Source organism: Eptatretus burgeri, chromosome 13 (genome assembly GCF_056783735.1).
Source record: "Eptatretus burgeri isolate ZD-2024b chromosome 13, Ebu_testis_v1, whole genome shotgun sequence".
Lineage (NCBI taxonomy): Eukaryota > Metazoa > Chordata > Myxini > Myxiniformes > Myxinidae > Eptatretus > Eptatretus burgeri.
In genome coordinates this window covers 38,202,993-38,220,961 of record NC_140973.1, presented here as the reverse complement: position 1 = coordinate 38,220,961, position 17,969 = coordinate 38,202,993, and the positions used below count along the sequence as shown (strand labels likewise).

General features: G+C 40.5%; 1 protein-coding gene across 5 annotated transcripts in view; it reads left to right on the top strand.

Annotated features, from left to right (window-relative positions):
• The window catches only part of LOC147014258 (receptor tyrosine-protein kinase erbB-4-like), a 504,201-nt gene that overhangs the window by 364,614 nt on the left and 121,618 nt on the right, over positions 1–17,969 (top strand). For all 5 annotated transcript variants that reach the window (XM_085852070.1, XM_085852071.1, XM_085852069.1 and 2 more), the window contains exons 3-4: positions 12,182–12,380; positions 12,729–12,854. In XM_085852070.1, the coding sequence (XP_085708196.1) occupies positions 12,182–12,380; positions 12,729–12,854 (325 nt within the window). The remainder of the gene's footprint in view (positions 1–12,181; positions 12,381–12,728; positions 12,855–17,969) is intronic.

Here is a 17,969-nt window from a genome sequence, read left to right as displayed (position 1 = left end):
ATCTCAAAAGGCACAAAGCACAAATTTTGCATTGATCTGTTGACCAGAGAGCTGCAACTTTGCCAAATGTAACTTGTGCAGCACGTCATGCTTTCTTTTTTTTCCTACCTCAATGACACAGAGTGCTAATGAAACACCAGAATCCCTTGGATGTTGTTCTTACAAGCAATGGCCTGCCTGTTGTCACGATAAAACCACCTACCTTCTTCACTTGCATACCGATTATCGCTCTCTCTCTCCCTGTTTATGCCACCACTCTCAGAATGATGACGTGGTGATCAGCACGACGGGTCTTTCATGTATCCTCCTTCCCCCCCCCCCTTTCATTTCACCACATACTTGCCAATCTGTATATGCTTGTTCTTTTTACTACTGTATATGTTCTGAGTTTAGATGTGAAACTGTTTTACCTTCATCAGTAAATTAAAATGAGGGAAACTAGAATGAGAAATGAGAGGTCAGCCAGAAACTAATACAGTACAACAGATGAAATCCACAAAACATTAAGCAAAGAATGCTAACCACCATGGTAAGCAAGGAGAAGCTGAGATTTTGAGCATTAAACCTTCGCCAGAGCAAAACATGGAGATGGGATCGGGGAGATGGTTGATATAAGGTGGGATTTAGTCAGAGATTCATGCATTAGAGGCATGTCAGCAATCAGTGAGCATGTTGGGGAGAGATTTTGATACGTCACAGAGGGGATAATCAGCATTCAGGAGTTTAAAGTCAAAAGGACAGATGAAAAGTCAGAAAAATAGGGAAACAAAGAAGAAAAACAAAAGTGGGAAAGAAGAGAGATGATAAATAAATGAAGAAACAAAAACAACTGAAAACAGGACAGAGAAAAAGGAGAAATAACAAATGGGGCAAAAAGGAGGACAGAGAAGGGGAAAAAAAGAAGAAAGGTATAATCGATAAAACAAAATTGAAGGTGGACAAGACTACTTCGGTAGTACAAGACTACATGGGTAGTATAAGACTACTTCGGTAGTACAAGACTACTTCGGTAGTATAAGACTACTTCGGTGGTACAAGACTACTTCGGTAGTATAAGACTACCTCGGTAGCACAAAACTTCCAGATTTTTTTCAAACGATCTTTACAATCTATTTTATTCAAATTAAAGTACAGGAGGGCCTTTCTGTTCATGGGTTTCCCATTCATCGATTCGCTCTATCTCGATGAATTTATTGACGCAAGGTTTGTGGATTGTGGTCAATGCGTTTGAATAATCGTGGGTTGGAGAACTATGTTCCACATTTTTCCACCTGATTAACATGGGCCGTCAATATAATTACCCCCTTAAACCCCCCACAGCATCATCATCACCATCATCTCTATCAACTCGTCTTCATTGTCGCCGTCATCAACATTGCCATCGCATTATTTGATAAAGTTTATCATCATCATTATTATTAAAGTTAAGTTTCATGATCTTCATAAGTCAATGAAATATATGTTATTTTATGTTCTTAATTCTTGAAAATAATATTTTAATAAACATGTTAATTAAGGGTACAGTTTGGACAAATTTTAAAGTTGAAATCCCTCACCCTATTTTCCCCGTTAGCCCCAAAGTTTGTGGATCATGGGGATTTTCAAGAACGTACCCCCCGTGAATGGCAAGGCCCTCCTTTATATACTCCAACACTGCACAGGGTATCGTGTTCTCTGAATTCTCTCGTTTGTTTTGTGTGTTGGGATTCCTGTTTGCCATCTCTTGTACAATGCATTATTTATTTATCTCTTGAGGAACCACTTGCCTCGTGTTACCATTCTATCACACAACGATCAGGTTCATTTGCAATCCCAGGAAGGCTAAATTTATTGTAATCCTGTTTTATAATCAGTGTGATAATCGACCTGCTGGATCACAGGCTGGCAACAACCGCATGACGCTGGCTTGTGAAAAATAGTGATAGACCAGCTATCCTTGAAGTCTCAGATTCAGAGCATGATGGTAACCACTCAAGTGTGGTTGCGTCCTGTCGTGAGATTGCCATCCACATGACGATATTTTGTAGAATACCATGCCTGAATCGCTGCCAACACCGTTCCTTGAAAATCTTATGTTCATTTTCCATAAATTCTCAAATAGTGCAGACACTATTTAGTGGTCATCTTTGATGCGCCTATATCTTGCATTGGCATACATCTCATCGTAGCTTTATTGGGTTAATATCATGGCTCTTGGCTGGCCTTGTAATGGTAGTGTAAATCTATATATATATATATATATATATATATATAAATAAATAAATATATATATATTTATAAATAAATATATATATATATATATATATATAAATAAATAAATATATATATATTTATAAATAAATATATATATATATTTCCAAACCTGTTCCTGATGATGTGAGCAGTGTGTGAAGGTGTTTTTATTGTGTTGATAGAGGTTGGACTTTACATTGAAGAATTCTATCACTGCAGGTAAATACTCTGTTATCCAGGATGTTAGAGTAGGACTTGGAATAAATATCATCATGGGTGTTTACAAAAAAAACCCATATCCTGATGCTGTGTGGACCATGCTTCTCCACTAATGGACTTCTGGTAGCTTGTACCTGTTGCTGTGTTTGAACCCGGGAGTAACAACTGAAATCCATCTGTCCGGGTTCTTCCCAACATCCTTGTTCTTTGTTCCTTTCACATTTCTTTCTGGTTTTTTTTTTCACAATTCTCTTTATTCATTTGAGTTCTTGGTTTTTCTTCTCATTCATATATTTTACTATATATTCCTCTCTTTCATGATCTATCTCTTTAAGGAGAAGTGAATTCTTGCAGAAATGTTTCTGTAAGGCTCACTTGGCTGTGCCTGGATGGGTTTGAGGGTCGTGGAGGAGCGGCTGAAATCCGAATCCTATCCAAGTTCCTCTGATAACTCCATATTTGATCTTTACTTCTTCAGGTTCCTTCTCGGTCTTCCATTTGATCATGTTCTACAAAGCAAACAAAACATGCCCAAACCATTACAGAGCTTCAAAATCCCTTAATGTACTAGCACGTTGAAAAAAGTTAACCACCGGCGGCATTTTTCTGGATCATATCAAAAACCAAGAAAATTGTTTAGAAATCCTAACTCATCAAAAATAAAAGCATTTATTATTAGTTAGGTATGCATGTTCCACAAATAACTTGAGACCATTAATTCAGAGGTTTTGTTGATTTTTTTTTTAACCACAAAATGAGGATGCCTATAATGGTGCTGTTCTTCTTCACACAAATAAGTTTAAAATTGAGCTGCTGGCAACGCATCCTGTGATGTACGGTCCAAGAACAGTAAATAAATGACGTCTGATAATGGCACAACAAAATGAATGTCTCAAAAGGTCAATCATGTGTGTAAGCACCATTACAACAAATGGCTGCTGCAAACATCCTTCTCATCACCTGGTGCAAAGCTGCCACCAACTGTGCCAGAGTCTGCACATGAGGGTCTATTTTCTCAATTCTCCACCCAAGAATATCCCAAATGTCCTCTCATGGATTTCAATCAGAACTCCTTGAGGGCCAGGACAATGCCGTGATGGCGTACTTCTGCAAGAAGTCGGTAACTGAATGAGAATGCTGGGGTCTTGAATTGTCATCGATTAATACAGGTATTGTGCAAAGTGAGTGGTTGCCAAAATGTACTTTCCATGGTACAAAAAGTGAGAAAGTTAAGTTTGCAATCATTTGGCAGGCAGTCCTATATCATAATGGATATTTCACCAAACAGGGTGGTCTCTACCATATTTTTGGTCTATAATCTGTGTTGTATTGCCACCAAACCTGAGTTTTACCATCAGTCTTGGCAGGGAAAATTGATACGAGATTCCAGTGCTGATGTGTCCGGCACCATGCCAAGTGGGACACTTTGTGTTTTGGGGTGAGGAGAGGATGTCTTATTGTTCTACTGGCTCTAAGGTTCAGCATGAAGACAGATAGTTCTCATGGATAACCTCTGAGGGAGATTCCATTCATGCACAACGCTGTGCTTCTGACAAAAAAAATAGTCTAATAAAACTGATTTTCTCTGTTAGAGGTCACCCTGGGTCGTCCTGATCGAGGCCTGTCTTTAACATCATTGGTTTATTGATGTTTTCAGATTAATCTGCTGATAGCAATTGAATGGATGTCAAGTTGATGTGCAATTTCACTGTAGGACATTCCAACATTGTCCATCCCAATAATTTGCCGTCTTTGGGTTTGACTAAGTCTTTTACAGGCCATAGGAAGTACGTAACAATATCATACGAAACTCCAAATCGTGACCAGGTGAACGTGCTTTTTCAAGTTGATACCCCTACCCTGTTGTATGCACTAGGTGTATAAAATTGCCTTTGCCAAGTCATGAATGTAAAAACAGCCCGTGCATTGAGGGTTCTTTCATTCATGTTTGATAGAAAATTTGAATTTGATTTCAAATATTTTTCACAAACAGGACTATTTTGTGGGCGTGCTTAACTTTCTTCCACGTGTGTTGTTTGTCGTCACAAAGAGCATCCAAAATCCAACCTACGAGTCTCGGTAACCAGAGAATCCATGATGTCATTTTGAGAGAAGCTGTATCCCAAACCAGAAAATTGAATGTCTGATTGTCATCTTACATTTCATTAAAATGTATTTTGGCTACATGATAGCTGCAAAGCTTCTTGACAGATGGATGACACCCAGAAAACTAACATAAATATTATCATCCTCCACTAATAACCTACCAAGTTATCTAGTTCCGTCAAGTCGTGACCGACTTCTGTTGACATTGTCTAATCTAATTGTCTAATCACATATCACATATCACTTATAATTACTTTCACTATTATCTTCTGTTCATAGTGCTTCAAAGTTTAGGGGTTGAAGCACCAGCTTTCACCTTCATCAAATCCAGATAAGGTGGCATTTAAACCACAAGTTACTTGCGATACATGACTGTGCATCGGTTATGCACGTACATTGAGATGTCACGTTGCATTCATTTTCTGGGCATTCAAACACACACCAAATCATTCAGTCACTCTGGACCAGACACACCTTAGTTCGTCAGTTTGGGTTAATGCCTATTCTGTGAGTCTTTCTCCTAGTCTCATTTTTGGTTTTAAGTTCCTTCATGCCAAGACACCATAGCCTCTGCTCTGATAGGCCGTCTTCAAAAGCTTAAAGATACCTGTTCTGGAATTGTCTTTTTAACAGCTTATGTTAATTGTTCGTGTTAATTTGTTGAAGTAATGTATTTGCGCATCGACATGTGTGCCTTTGCATGTGTTTTTGTGCTGGGTTCACATGTCCTTGTCTTGGGCTGCATGCACTCGCGGGCTTTGTTCAGATCTGTTGCTGCGTTTCCTCCCAGTTCCTCTCTTGTTCTGTTCATTCATTTCTCTGTTTGAGCCTGCTTCCCACTAATAAGGTAGTATATTGTGCTGCCTAGTTGTAGGGAAAAAGCTCTCTTATATAAGGCACAGCTTATTTCAAACCAGCTGCAGGGTTTTATTTATTTTGGCCATCTTACATCTGAGAGTATTCAAGGAATTGTACTGATGGCAATATATCATGGTGACAAACATACACAAAGTTTTCTCCTGATTGGTCACATCTTGCTTCATACCCAGTCCTCTCAGAGCTCAAAAACTGATCAGCCTATTCAGTCATGAGATAGAAGGCCGTACGACCATAGTAATGCACTGAGTCGTATCCAGTGAGGCAGTATATTGACTATCTCTGGCAGCTGACTCGAGCTAACAAGCTGATGTAATGTGTAGACAGGAATATGTCACTTCAATGAAGTATGCTTACCTTCATATGTTGTTGAAAAGTTGATTTCCCTGGCAGGCTGGCAGCACAATGAAGGATTAGAACCGAAATATGTTTGCACTAAAATAAATCACAAACAAGGATTGTGAACCATTCTTTGTCATACAAATGCAACCAATGCCTCTATATGATTTTGTGTAGGCCATTGATCAGAAAATGCATATCATGTGACATATAATGTTCATGTTCAGCAAGCAGCTTGCGGTTGAAATGTCACCTGATTTTGAACATTATCAACCTGTGTTTGATGACGTTGAAACCTCGTGAACGAATCCCTTCACCTTTGAAGCCAGAAGATGTTTGTAATACCGATCAGAAATTGATGCTTATGATTAGTCGAGTATTAATCTTCCCCCCCCCCCCTTGGCCGTCATCTTGAATCACGTGATTTGAGTCACCCAAAAAAACATTATGCAGTTCCAAGTTCATGCACTCACAGATCACTTCCAAATTCCAGCTACATATGTACGTCCAGAGTTTTTGGAGTTATTGTGAGGACAAAATACGTTTTCACAAAATTCAAGATGGCCAGCAGACAGTCAGTTATTCAGCTTCGTACGGTTTTATCAAAATTTCATCATGGATTTCCTGAATCCTGACACCAAATGGCAATTTTTTGGAATTGGATGCTCTTTGTGAAAATTTCATTTAGAATTTCTTTTTTTAAATCTGCTCAAATTACTTGAATAAATAAATTAACATCAGCCTTTTTGACGGATTTCTGCAGCAGAAAGATGGCAATGACAAAAGGCTTGGCAATCAGAGCAGGGTCATTACATCATGTGGTCAATGTATTATTCGGGAATCTGTTTGCATTATTTTGTGAATGTAGAGGGTGTCAGAATATTTCTTCTTTGAACTTGTACTTAAATGAAATTTCTCTGCCTCTGACCTATGCCATGTCGAGCTGTGTTCAACAGCTCGACTTTAATGAAAGTCTCAAACTATATGGTTGCACACAATTCATTACATTTGCTGTCAGTTATTTTGTGAAATGCTTTAAAACTGAACAAGAAAAGAAGACATATATATATATATATATATATATATATATATATATATATATATATATATATATATATATATATATATATATAATGAGGGGAGAGAGAGGGATGTATAAATATAGAGAGAAAGGGGACTTTTGAAGTTCCCTTAACAATGAAGCCTTTTTTTTCCAGTTATCTGGGGCTCCCTAACAATGTGAATGTCAGTCATGATGAGCCTTGGAATCTGGATAAAACTCAAACCAATCTTCTTCCTCCTGGATGAAAGCTCTGCTGGTTAATGTCCTTAGATAATTATAATTGCCTTCCGAAGACACAAATGTGGAAACAAACTTGAGTCATTCACACTGTCTCAATTTCCCTCATAATACGTCCGTCTATTTCTGATATTGGAATTTCTAACTTCTAAATTTCCCCGCAGCCCCCCATACATGGCTGCATCTGGCTGTTACATTCCACTGAAGCTATCATTTTGGGTTTTGTAAGAGGGTTTTAAGAAGTTTGAGGAACCAGTCATTCATCGATACCATAGAGTTTGTTTTTTCTCTCTTTGCTCATTAGAAACCTACAGATGTATGTACTTGTTATGTGCCATTAATTTCATTTATGACATTATTTCTGAGAATAATCTGGAATTTTTTTTCCCATCAGACAGTTATGGATCTAAATATAATAAGCTTTGAGGTGTCATCACATTTTTATGTCAAGACGGAGTCGGCTCGAAAAAAAAAAAACATCCGCAAATGCATGGTTTGGTAAAGGTGCGCCTTCATATTCCACAGCAGGCAAATACTCAGCTCATGTAAAGCATGGACGTGAGCACCTTGAATATGATTCCAAATCAAGTCAACTGGCAGATGCAAACTGGGGCCCAGGTTGAAGCATTTATCATGGAGTGATTACTACATTAAAGTCCCAAAAATATCCACCGCAAAATGAAAGGAAGCCTTTTCGCCATTTTACACAAACACTTGGGCACATCGAAGGTCTCAGCAACATGGGTTCGCGAAGACTTAGAAGTCATGATCGAGATAAAGATGAAGGAATAGAGGTGAGAATCCAGCTTGTACTTGGGGAAGGAAACCACTTATAAATTTCTGGATGAGTGATCTCGGAAAGATGGGGGCGTGGGCCTGTGGATAGATTGAGGAAAGAGAAGGCAGGTTGAGGAGGCCATAAGTGAGGTGATAGAAAACAGAGTCCACCAAACTGGGCCAGAAGCAGGTCCTGTGACTCGGTCTGCTGCGATGAAAAGCCTTGGAATTGAATTCCTTCAGAGGCACAAAATGGGAAACAGTAGCACCAGTGCAGAGTGCAGAGCCATATTGCAATTAATTCTGGAGGAAGTTTTTTTATTTTTTTATTACTGTTTAATGAGCTCGTTATTGAGATTATATTTGGATCTGCAGAGAATATACCAAGATGTCACCCAGCCTCTGAGGTCAGTTTGGAGACTTGTCCTCTCAAAACAGGTTATATGGTCTCAAGACAGGTCCTGATAGATAGTTAGATTTGCACTGCCACCCGGGGAAACTGGGGAAGGGGGGTGGAGGGAGGGAGGATGGGGAGGGGCTTGATGACCGATCTTGATGGAAGGACAGAGTGAAACCCTGGGACTTTCCCACATTGAAATATATGTTCCAGGTATATTGAAAAATAAAATTATGGCTTGTCTTGGACAATGCAATATTCGTTTGTCTGTCTCATTCCTAGAACTCCTTGAATGCTCCTCAAATCCACTCAATAATCATGTTTGGTTTGACGGATGGATTTGCATTAGGATGCGTGAAATCAATTGGTATATAACTTCCGTCATGCTCCCACTTGTATACCATTTCAGAAAAGGTAATAGTATCATTTCATGTAATGTATTTCAGCGAGAGAGTTTTTTTTGCAAGCAGAAAAGTTATCCATGAGGTCTGTCTTGGTTCCATAATAAATGCATTAATAATAGATGAGTTAATTTTAAAAACGTGCTTAAGGGCCATGCTCCCACTTGCTCCGGAGAAGGAGTATCCTGGTATTGCAAATGCGAGTCGTATAAGAAAGCGTGAGCTTTGGAATTCGGATAAAAGGTTATCTGAAAAATGTGAGCTCCTGTCTCACAACCCAAGGTGCTGTAAAATCTCATCAAAGTACAGATTACATTCAGCAATCGTACACGCTCTGCTTGCTTCTGGAAAGTCTGCCCCCAACATTGATGGTATTTAAACAAATGATGTTTTCCCCTCTTTTGTTGGCCAGACCACACCACCAGAATAATAGTTTCCTTACCAGGAAATTCAGTGCAGGAGGAAGCAATCAGGTCCATCAAGCCTGCATAATGGTTGCCAACATATGGTTGTCTGTCTGCACTATATCCTACTTTAAAAGCTTCATGCCAAGCAAGAAAGCAGCACAGACGATTTTTAAGTCTTTGGTACGACTTGGACAGGGTTTAAAACACCAACCTCCCATACTCAGAGCAGATGCTCAAACCATTACTCCAGCGGGTCTGGTACCTTATCTTCTCCCGACCACCCATTGCACAACCGCCTCGTTTCTTGTTTTTCATCCATCACCACAACATCATGAGCACACCCCATATCTTTCAACCATTCTTGTCATTATTTTGTTGTAGATAATGTGTATTGATAATCTGTCTGCACTCAGATCCAAACACGGAAAGAGTAATTATGTTAGTAGTAAATTATGCATCACCAATTGGTGGTCTCTTCAGGCAGTCTGGATTTTGACAACCTGTCTGGACATTATTAGCTTTACGCACACTTTAATGAACACCCAGAATTATGGTGACATCAACCTTACCTGATACACTAAACAAATGTAATGTCCATGTTTTCACTTGTAAATTCCGCAATATTTGTTCATGCATGCATTTTTTTTTTTGTGGAGTCACGGCTCATGGAAGAGTTAGTGCAATAAACGGATCAGCATGTAACAGGACAAAAGGAACAGCAGAGAAAGGGGGGGGGCGGAGGTAGACACCAACAGTGGAGTTGAATGGGAAGACATGGACAAACAATGGGTGTGGTGAGGAATGAGGAGCAGGAAACGACACATGGGGTGGACAAGATGGAAGCAGAAGGAAACATCCAGGAGGAAAAAAGTGGAAACCGGGAGGAGAAGGGCTTGGGATTGGGTGGAAGGTGGAGGTGGCGGGGGATTAACGAGGATAGAAAACATCATGGTTTTGGATTATGGATGATCTGGGTTTGAGAGTAGAAAAGATCATGTTTTTGAAATGGAGCTGAGCCGATATGGTGGTGAACATCTGTCTTGAAGACCTGGAGGGAAGAATGAAATTGAAGAGCATGTTGAAGTTGGTTCCACAGGCAGGAAAAAAAGAGGAACGAATGAATGGAGGTGAGCAGTGGTCCTGGATTTAGGTCGTTTTCACCAGATGGGGTTTGATGATGGACTGTGTGTGCCCTGCAGAAACCTGGGGGAGGGGGGAATCATGAAAAATGCAGAGGGTGCAAGACCAGAAAGGAGGTGGTAGAAGACAGAGACCACTGACCTGTCTGTGATAGGAAAGTGATTGACGCATGATAGACTCAACTTCAGCATGGAAGATTCCAATAATCTTCAAGGACTTTGTTTCCATGGCATCAAGCTGAGCAAGGTGTGAGGCAGGGAAGCCAGCTCAAAGGGGAAAGCATTACTCCATCAAGTTGTGGATGAAAGCCTTGTAGGACGGAGTTCAGGTGTGCCAAGGAATTATTTTGTATGATGGAGAAGTCCAGTTTGTGACTGGCTTTGGAGGCCAACATTGGAATGTGGTTTGCCAAAGCAAAAATCATGGCTGGTTGTGGGATCCAGGAGCTTGAGTGGCTGAACAACCTCAAGAGGATTGTTAAGAAAGTACATGGGTGGGGTTCGAGATGGTCCTTTCAGAGAGAGATGGTGAGAGTGAGATTTGTCAGGATTGAATGACATATTCCAAGTGTTTTACCAGCTTGTGATTTTCTCAAGGTCTGAAGAGAGGTATGAGGTTGCAGCCGGCCTTTCTGAAGGATATGGGATGTCATAGCATGGAGTCATCAGCAAATAGATAAAGGGGGTTATCCAGAGAGACAGAGAGATCATTGATAAAGATCAGGAATAGGACTTGTCCAAGAACACTACCTTGTGGCACTCCAGCCTTGACAAGGAGTGGAGATGTAAAGATTCCATTGAGTGCCACATGTTGGCTTTGAGAGTAGAGGAAGTCAGTAATCCATGTGTGGAGTTGACATTGGATGTCATAGGTTTGGAGAGGAAGTCAGGATGCCAAACTGTATCAAAAGCATAAGATGTTTGGAAAAATGGCCCTGATCTCATGAGAGCCTCCAACCAATTTTCGGTGAGTACAAGCAGCCTGTCCAAGGTGTAGTGACCTGGTTGAAAACCAAGTGGTGATCTGAGATGAGGTTGTTGGAGAAAATTAAGGTTTTCATATCAACTGCGATGATGGATTCCATGACCTTGCTGATGATTGGGAGTAAGCTGATAGGTCTGTAGTTTAGGGGTTTCGCTGTAGTTTTGTAGTTTTGCACCTTATCTATGTAATTTGATGATGTTGCTTGATTTCCAAGCAGATGGAAAATGACCGAGGGCAAATGATGTGGTGAAAAGGGTAGAGAGAGGATGTGAAAGAGCAGCAGAGCAGGGTTTTTAGGATATGTGATCTGATGTCGTCCGGTCCCGAAGCAGAGTCAGAGTCGAGGTTTGACGGAAACTTCTCCATTTTCTCAAGTGCTACAGAGTTCAGGAGCAGTTGGGTACGATTGGGAAGGGTCAGGGGGGAGAGAGAGAGAGAGAGAGAGAGAGAGAGAGAGAGAGAGAGAGAGAGAGAGAGAGAGAGAGAGAGAGAGAGAGAGAGAGAGAGAGAGAGAGAGAGAGAGAGAGAGAGAGAGAGAGAGAGAGAGAGAGAGAGAGAGAGAGAGAGAGAGAGAGAGAGAGAGAGAGAGAGAGAGAGAGAGAGAGAGAGAGAGAGAGAGAGAGAGAGAGAGAGAGAGAGAGAGAGAGAGAGGCAGGCATTAGGCACACGATATTTGAGGTGTTCGGCCTTCTCACGAGTGGAGTAGGCTGTGGTGTCATTTGAACTGTCGGAGATGTGGTGAACTGAGCAAGATCATACAATGGAGATGTGGTTGAATTGCAAATATCTTTAACGGGATTCACTAATGCACAATACTAGCCTGAAAGATCGATCATGTGATGTATCAAAGCAATATTAATTCTATTTAGCTTAAAGCATTAAACCTACGACCATGGGAGGCCCGTCATCTTTGGAGGTGAACAATGCAATATTTGTTGTGGAAATAGACCCCAGGTGATACGTGGTGCTGACATCCATTTCCATACTCTTCACCTTATATTAGAGCATTCAGGAGGTGTCTGGTTACGTATTGGTGGCACTAAATGAAGTGGAAGAAATACCATTGGAAAACCTACATCTGATCCGTGGAGCTCGCCTTTACATGGGGCGCTACGCACTGGCCGTCATGGTGAACTACAACAAAGCAGAAGGCGGACGGGTGCGCATAGGTCTGCAACACCTCAACCTCCACAAGCTGACTGGTAATGGTGTACCATATCTTAAAAAAAAACTAGCACTGCCACTTCTAATCCATTGCCTTTCCATCGAAAACTTACAAATATGTATATATACATATATACACACATGTACAGTATATCGCCACAATAATAATCTACTCCCTCAATACCATACTATTATAGAGCCACGTTGCATTTGTTTTTACAATAACTGCCACGAAGTGACAGTTCCACATCCATCGCCGAACTGCCATAATCACAGAAAACTACCATTGAGAACTCTTCCAACTGATGACAAATTTACCAAAGTGGTGAGTGTTGAACCACAACCATGTAATACATTCACTAACTGTGAGCGTTTATCTGTAACAGAAATCCTGATTGGTGGTGTATACATCACGAAGAATCGCTACCTGTGCCACGTTAACACGATCGACTGGAATGACATCGTAAGCCCCAGGTCACTCGTCCACATCGAGATGGACAACACAACTGTCTGTGAGTGCGGGAACGTCCTTTTAGTAGTCTGGTTATTCGGTGTAAGTTTACTTGTTTATTTTTCTCAACTGTTTTCACATTCAATGGCTATTCCTGCTCTGTTACTGCATTTACAACGGGTGAATTAAAAATAAAAACATGAGCAGCAGAAAGTCCACCTTCTGCTTCTTTAATGCTCTAATTATTTCCCCCTTGGGACCTCCACGAACTCATGCCAATAGAGGGGACACCCAGGTTAACACCCCTCCGAGGGATGGTACACACGTTGATGAAATGCCCTACATGCGAAACATCAAGGAGATGGTTTATAGTTAGGCCGACATTCAAACTCAGACTCGTCAGCGAAAAAGGTGAGTGCGCATACCTCTAAACTGTCCTGTAAACCCCAGCAGTAGAAAGCATCATACATAAAAGTTATTCCTCTGTTGCCATTACCTAAAGATTTAAGTTGCCATAAGTGACATCATAAAAAGGTTTGCCATGCAGGGTGTTGGGGTCAAGACGTAAATGAATAAAATATGGAGTACTGTACTTTAAAATGTCAAAAATTCTCACTTACATAAGTTTTTTTTAAACGGAGATCAAGGCTTATAGAAGAGATATAGCTCAAGGCTTGAAGGGGAAGAGATATGTGGGGATGGGGATGCGGAGGTGGGGTAGGGTGGGGTGGGGAGAAGAATAAACAACAATAATTCTGTTCCCTATTGCAGAAAAGAAAGTACCAGTCAGATCAAAGGAGGTGGCAAATTCAATCACTGAAGCGCAAGAGATGTTACTAGAAATAATGAAAAATGCAAAGAATATTCCCAAGCTGTGATTTTATTTCACCCACTCCCTCACCCTTTCTTTTGGTTTGTTAGTTGTGGGTTAGTATGTTCCTTTTCTGTTTCATGCCCGCTTTCCCCTTCGTCTTCTTGCTGTGTTTCGACTTGTTCATCCCCATGCGTCCTTCCCCCCTCCCCTTGATCTCGCACTCACTTCTACTCTGCTGATGGTGTTTTCCCCTTTCCTTTTTGTTCCCTTCCATTCTGCTCTGTCTCTTCCATGAGCCTTGATCATGTCGACACAAACAGAAATACCAAAATAATGAAACACAAACAAATAGTGCCACCATCTCAGACAAGATTTGGCAGAAAGCAAGAGACCAAGTCCAACTTTTCACCCATAATGTGGCCTTCGACAGGGTAGACCGGTAATAAAACGTAAGATTTGTTGATTTGCAATTTTGCCTGTTTTCCTAAAAAAACGTTTTTAGTTCGTTTTTTTTTAAATAAGTGAATTTTCATTTATGGAATATCAACTGAGAGGTTATTGATATGAGTGTAGATGTGTAACGAGAGAGAAGAATACATTGGACAAAGTGATAATGAAGATGCTCATCAATTGAAAAATAGATGACGGATATATCCTGTCAGATTGATCAATGTATCAATCCATAAAATTATTTTGAATTATGAGATTTGTGGCAGAAGCACTCTAATGACTCTTATAGTGTTGACATATAGACTCTCAAGATAATTGAACAATATAATGTTAGTTTCCACTTTAATTAAATGTATATTTTATCATTCTTCTTGTGGTTGTATGGAATAATTTAAGTAACTCGCAAAGAATCCATCCTTATAGATGGATTCATACCCTGACATCTGTGATCTCCAGATGTTGTTACGTGTCCACCTTGAATCACTGTAGCGAGTGCACCGGTAACCCAGAGGATGTCACCGAAGAAAATATGTAAAGACACCAATGTGCCCTTTGTGTTGTTTTTTGGGTGAAACATACAAACAACAAGAGACAGAAGAATTACTTTAAAAGGAATATATATTGATCAACTCTGTCTACCTAAAACACAATACAGTACTCATGAAATGGCAGACCTTAATGACTTTCCTGAGAATCCCGAAATTAAACATGTACAAATGTCATCGACAACAATGCAGCTATAAGTTAACTCATGACTCTTGAGGTGGCAACTTATCTCAAGTAAACAGTTTGTAAAATAAGGTTCGGTTATAAATGTTATAAATCCAGCAGGTTATAAATGGGTGAAGGGTCGGTGGTGAGCACGTTCGAAAGAACCGAGTCCAGAGGGTGCGCACAAGAAGCAGACAGGCCGGTCACGTCTTAAAAATCCTCAGAATGTGAGAGCCTTATGTCATCAAAGTATGGAAAAGAACTCGAGTCCACGGGTAAAGTTGTGTGGGAGACATTGAAGACGGGACCTCCAAGCTGGTGAGGACAATGTGTACCATGAAGAGGAAAGATCGGAGAAACAGGAAAGCTGCCTTCTCGATAATGTGCCAGCGAGGATATGCGAGCTTTGAAGTCACCTCCGAGACAACAACAGTGTAATGTCCAACAAGTAGTTTTCGACTAGTCGAGGAAGTTCAGGAAATGATACCTCACTGGGTATCTTATTAAAATACGCAATTTTGTGTCTGCCTGACTGTTTTTTTGACCGTGATACATTTGGTTATTACTTATCCAATCACATCCAAACTTGACATGGGGACGAAGGGTCACACAATGGAGGTTGTAACGATTTAACTTCCCCCCATCCCCAAAAGGAAATTTGCACCTTGCACGAACTCCATGTTGAGGCGTATAAAAGGTTAACATGGCTTTAATGGGGCACACCTTCTGGACATTAAAAAAAATGATTATAACCACAAATGTTTCAGTCAATTCTGTCCAATGTGCAATTATATTTTTAAACGGCCCCTATTAAAAAGGAAGCAGTAACTTGATGTGGTCAAGGCATTCTATACTGTTCGCGTCCCCCTCAGACTAACGGATCAGAGCCGTCTTGACTTGCTCATTAATCCCCGACCCTTCCCCAAGCACTTAATAATAATAATAATAATAATAATAATAATAATAATATAATGATGAATAACATTAATGTTAATAACACTCCGGGGCTTCTGGAGCCCATTACAAGACCATGATCTTTTCTACCCTCATTAACCCTACCCCACCTCATCCCTCTTCCTTCCAGGTTTCCAGTTTTTTCCTCCAGGGATTTTCCTTCTATATCCATCTCGTACACCTCAAAAAGTTACAGCTGGCTATGCCAATTGCACTTGTTTATATCACACCATTGAAACTTGCTAACAATTAATTTCGTTTTTTTGAATTTCATCTTCTATTGGTTCGCCATCTTGGATTCTATCCCAAACATAAAACAATCTTCTCCTCCAGAACTACTATACCGATCGCTATGAAATTTGGCAGACAGCTTCAGCACCTCTAGGCAGTATGCTTCTATCCTAAAAACTCTGGAAACTGGTCACATATTAAAATGGTCGCATGACCATAGCTGCGGTTTCAAAGATAAAATGGCCTCCAATGGTTGATTTTTAATCAAATTGGATAAATACCCCATGATCTGGGCTTTACTGTGATCTGTACGTTGTTATGGATGCTTTATATTTTGTATTTATGAGCGAAAATGTAGGTCGTCATGAGAAATTCCTCAAGCCGGCACGTGCAGATCTCTTGTAAGACTTGGGATGCTTGTTTAAAAATAATTTATTCGATGTCTGATACCATTTCTCGCAGTCAATAGTGCTGTCTATGACTCGGCTTCTGCAGAACTGGGAAGAATTGGATGATTTATCAGGTTTTAAGGGTTCTAGTGCATTATTTGTGATAAACCTGGCACACCTGGTCTCGGACGTAAAATAGCCCTTAACGTTTGACTCTCACCAAATCAGATAACATTACGGAATACCCCATGAGTTTGGCTTGACTGTGATATTTGGATTGGTGATCGAGGTTTTATATTTCACAATTCTTTGAATATATATGACCGTCCCGAGGTCAGGCCTTTGTCAGATGAGGCCAGATTAGATCTGTGATCTGCTACAGGTATCATGTAAACCTGTTCTAACCTGTTCCATGGTCGGGTTGTCGGCGACTAAACCATCTCCCCCACCAGGTTTTTTGGTGAGGAGGGTGTTTGGATATGGACACCCAGCAGGATTACAAACAAAACCTGTCAAAGGGCAGAGGAGCTCCTTGTGAGCCGACGGCCATCCATATCTAGTGCCCAACTGTGTCTGCGGACGTCCTCCTGCAGTTGGGTTACTTTTTATGAGGAGGTTCGTGGCAGGATTTTCACTCTGGCCACCATAAAACCCTTCATTCCGCAAAACACAAAAACGCAGAGAAATCTGAAAACCCAAATCTGAAAAATCTGAAAAATCACCAAGTCCAGAAAGGAGGATTTGCCATTGGCAGAAATCCAGGTGGGAAAGTTTACAGATCGAGTCGGACCCATGGAGTCACAGAAGTCCTTTGCTGAAGTGCCGTGGCTGGTGAGAGAGGTACCAACACCCAACCAATTTGAATGGTGACAATTGAAATTTCCACATATTAGAAAGAGAGAGTTTGGATAAGTGGTTAAAAATATGTCCATTGTCTGAGAGAGATATAGATAAAGTCTTCACTGTTTGGAGGATGGTAAAACACAGACAAACAAAAGATGCGAGTGGAGGGGAAGTCACAGCCAGAGGTACTCCTGGGGGTTGGGAGGTGAAAGATCAGTAAGTGAGAAATTGAGTTCTTGATGTACAGTTTTACACTTAATATCTAGTAAATAGGATTTGTTGAAGCTCCTGAGTATTGTCATCAATTTGGAAGTAGGAAAAAAAATTCACCTTATTGTACTTGCTAGACATCCGCAGAGAGTCAACTGGCAATGGTTGATGTCACTGCCTCAGAATGACCACCCAAAGGTACTGGGTGTTGTTTGTAGGAATAAGTGATGGGGGAAAAATGAGGAGATAAAATTAGCAGAGCGGAGGGTGGGGATGGGGGTGAAGCAGCATTACACACGCATTATATCCTACTTTTCTTTCAACTCTTCTGTTCTGGGTTTGCAAGACCAAGACCACTGATGGTTCACGTGACTCTCTTTATCATAAAGGCATTTAAACAAAATGACGAGGAAGAGGGAGAGGGACATGTAACTTGTCCCTCATTCAAATTTTATCTAAAATTGAACTCAAGTTCATCCTGATTGCATCCTGTTCAATATTGAATATTAAATCTCACTTGGCTCTTTTTTTTAGATCATATCTTTGGAAGGCTGGATTATTTCCCCTCTAAATG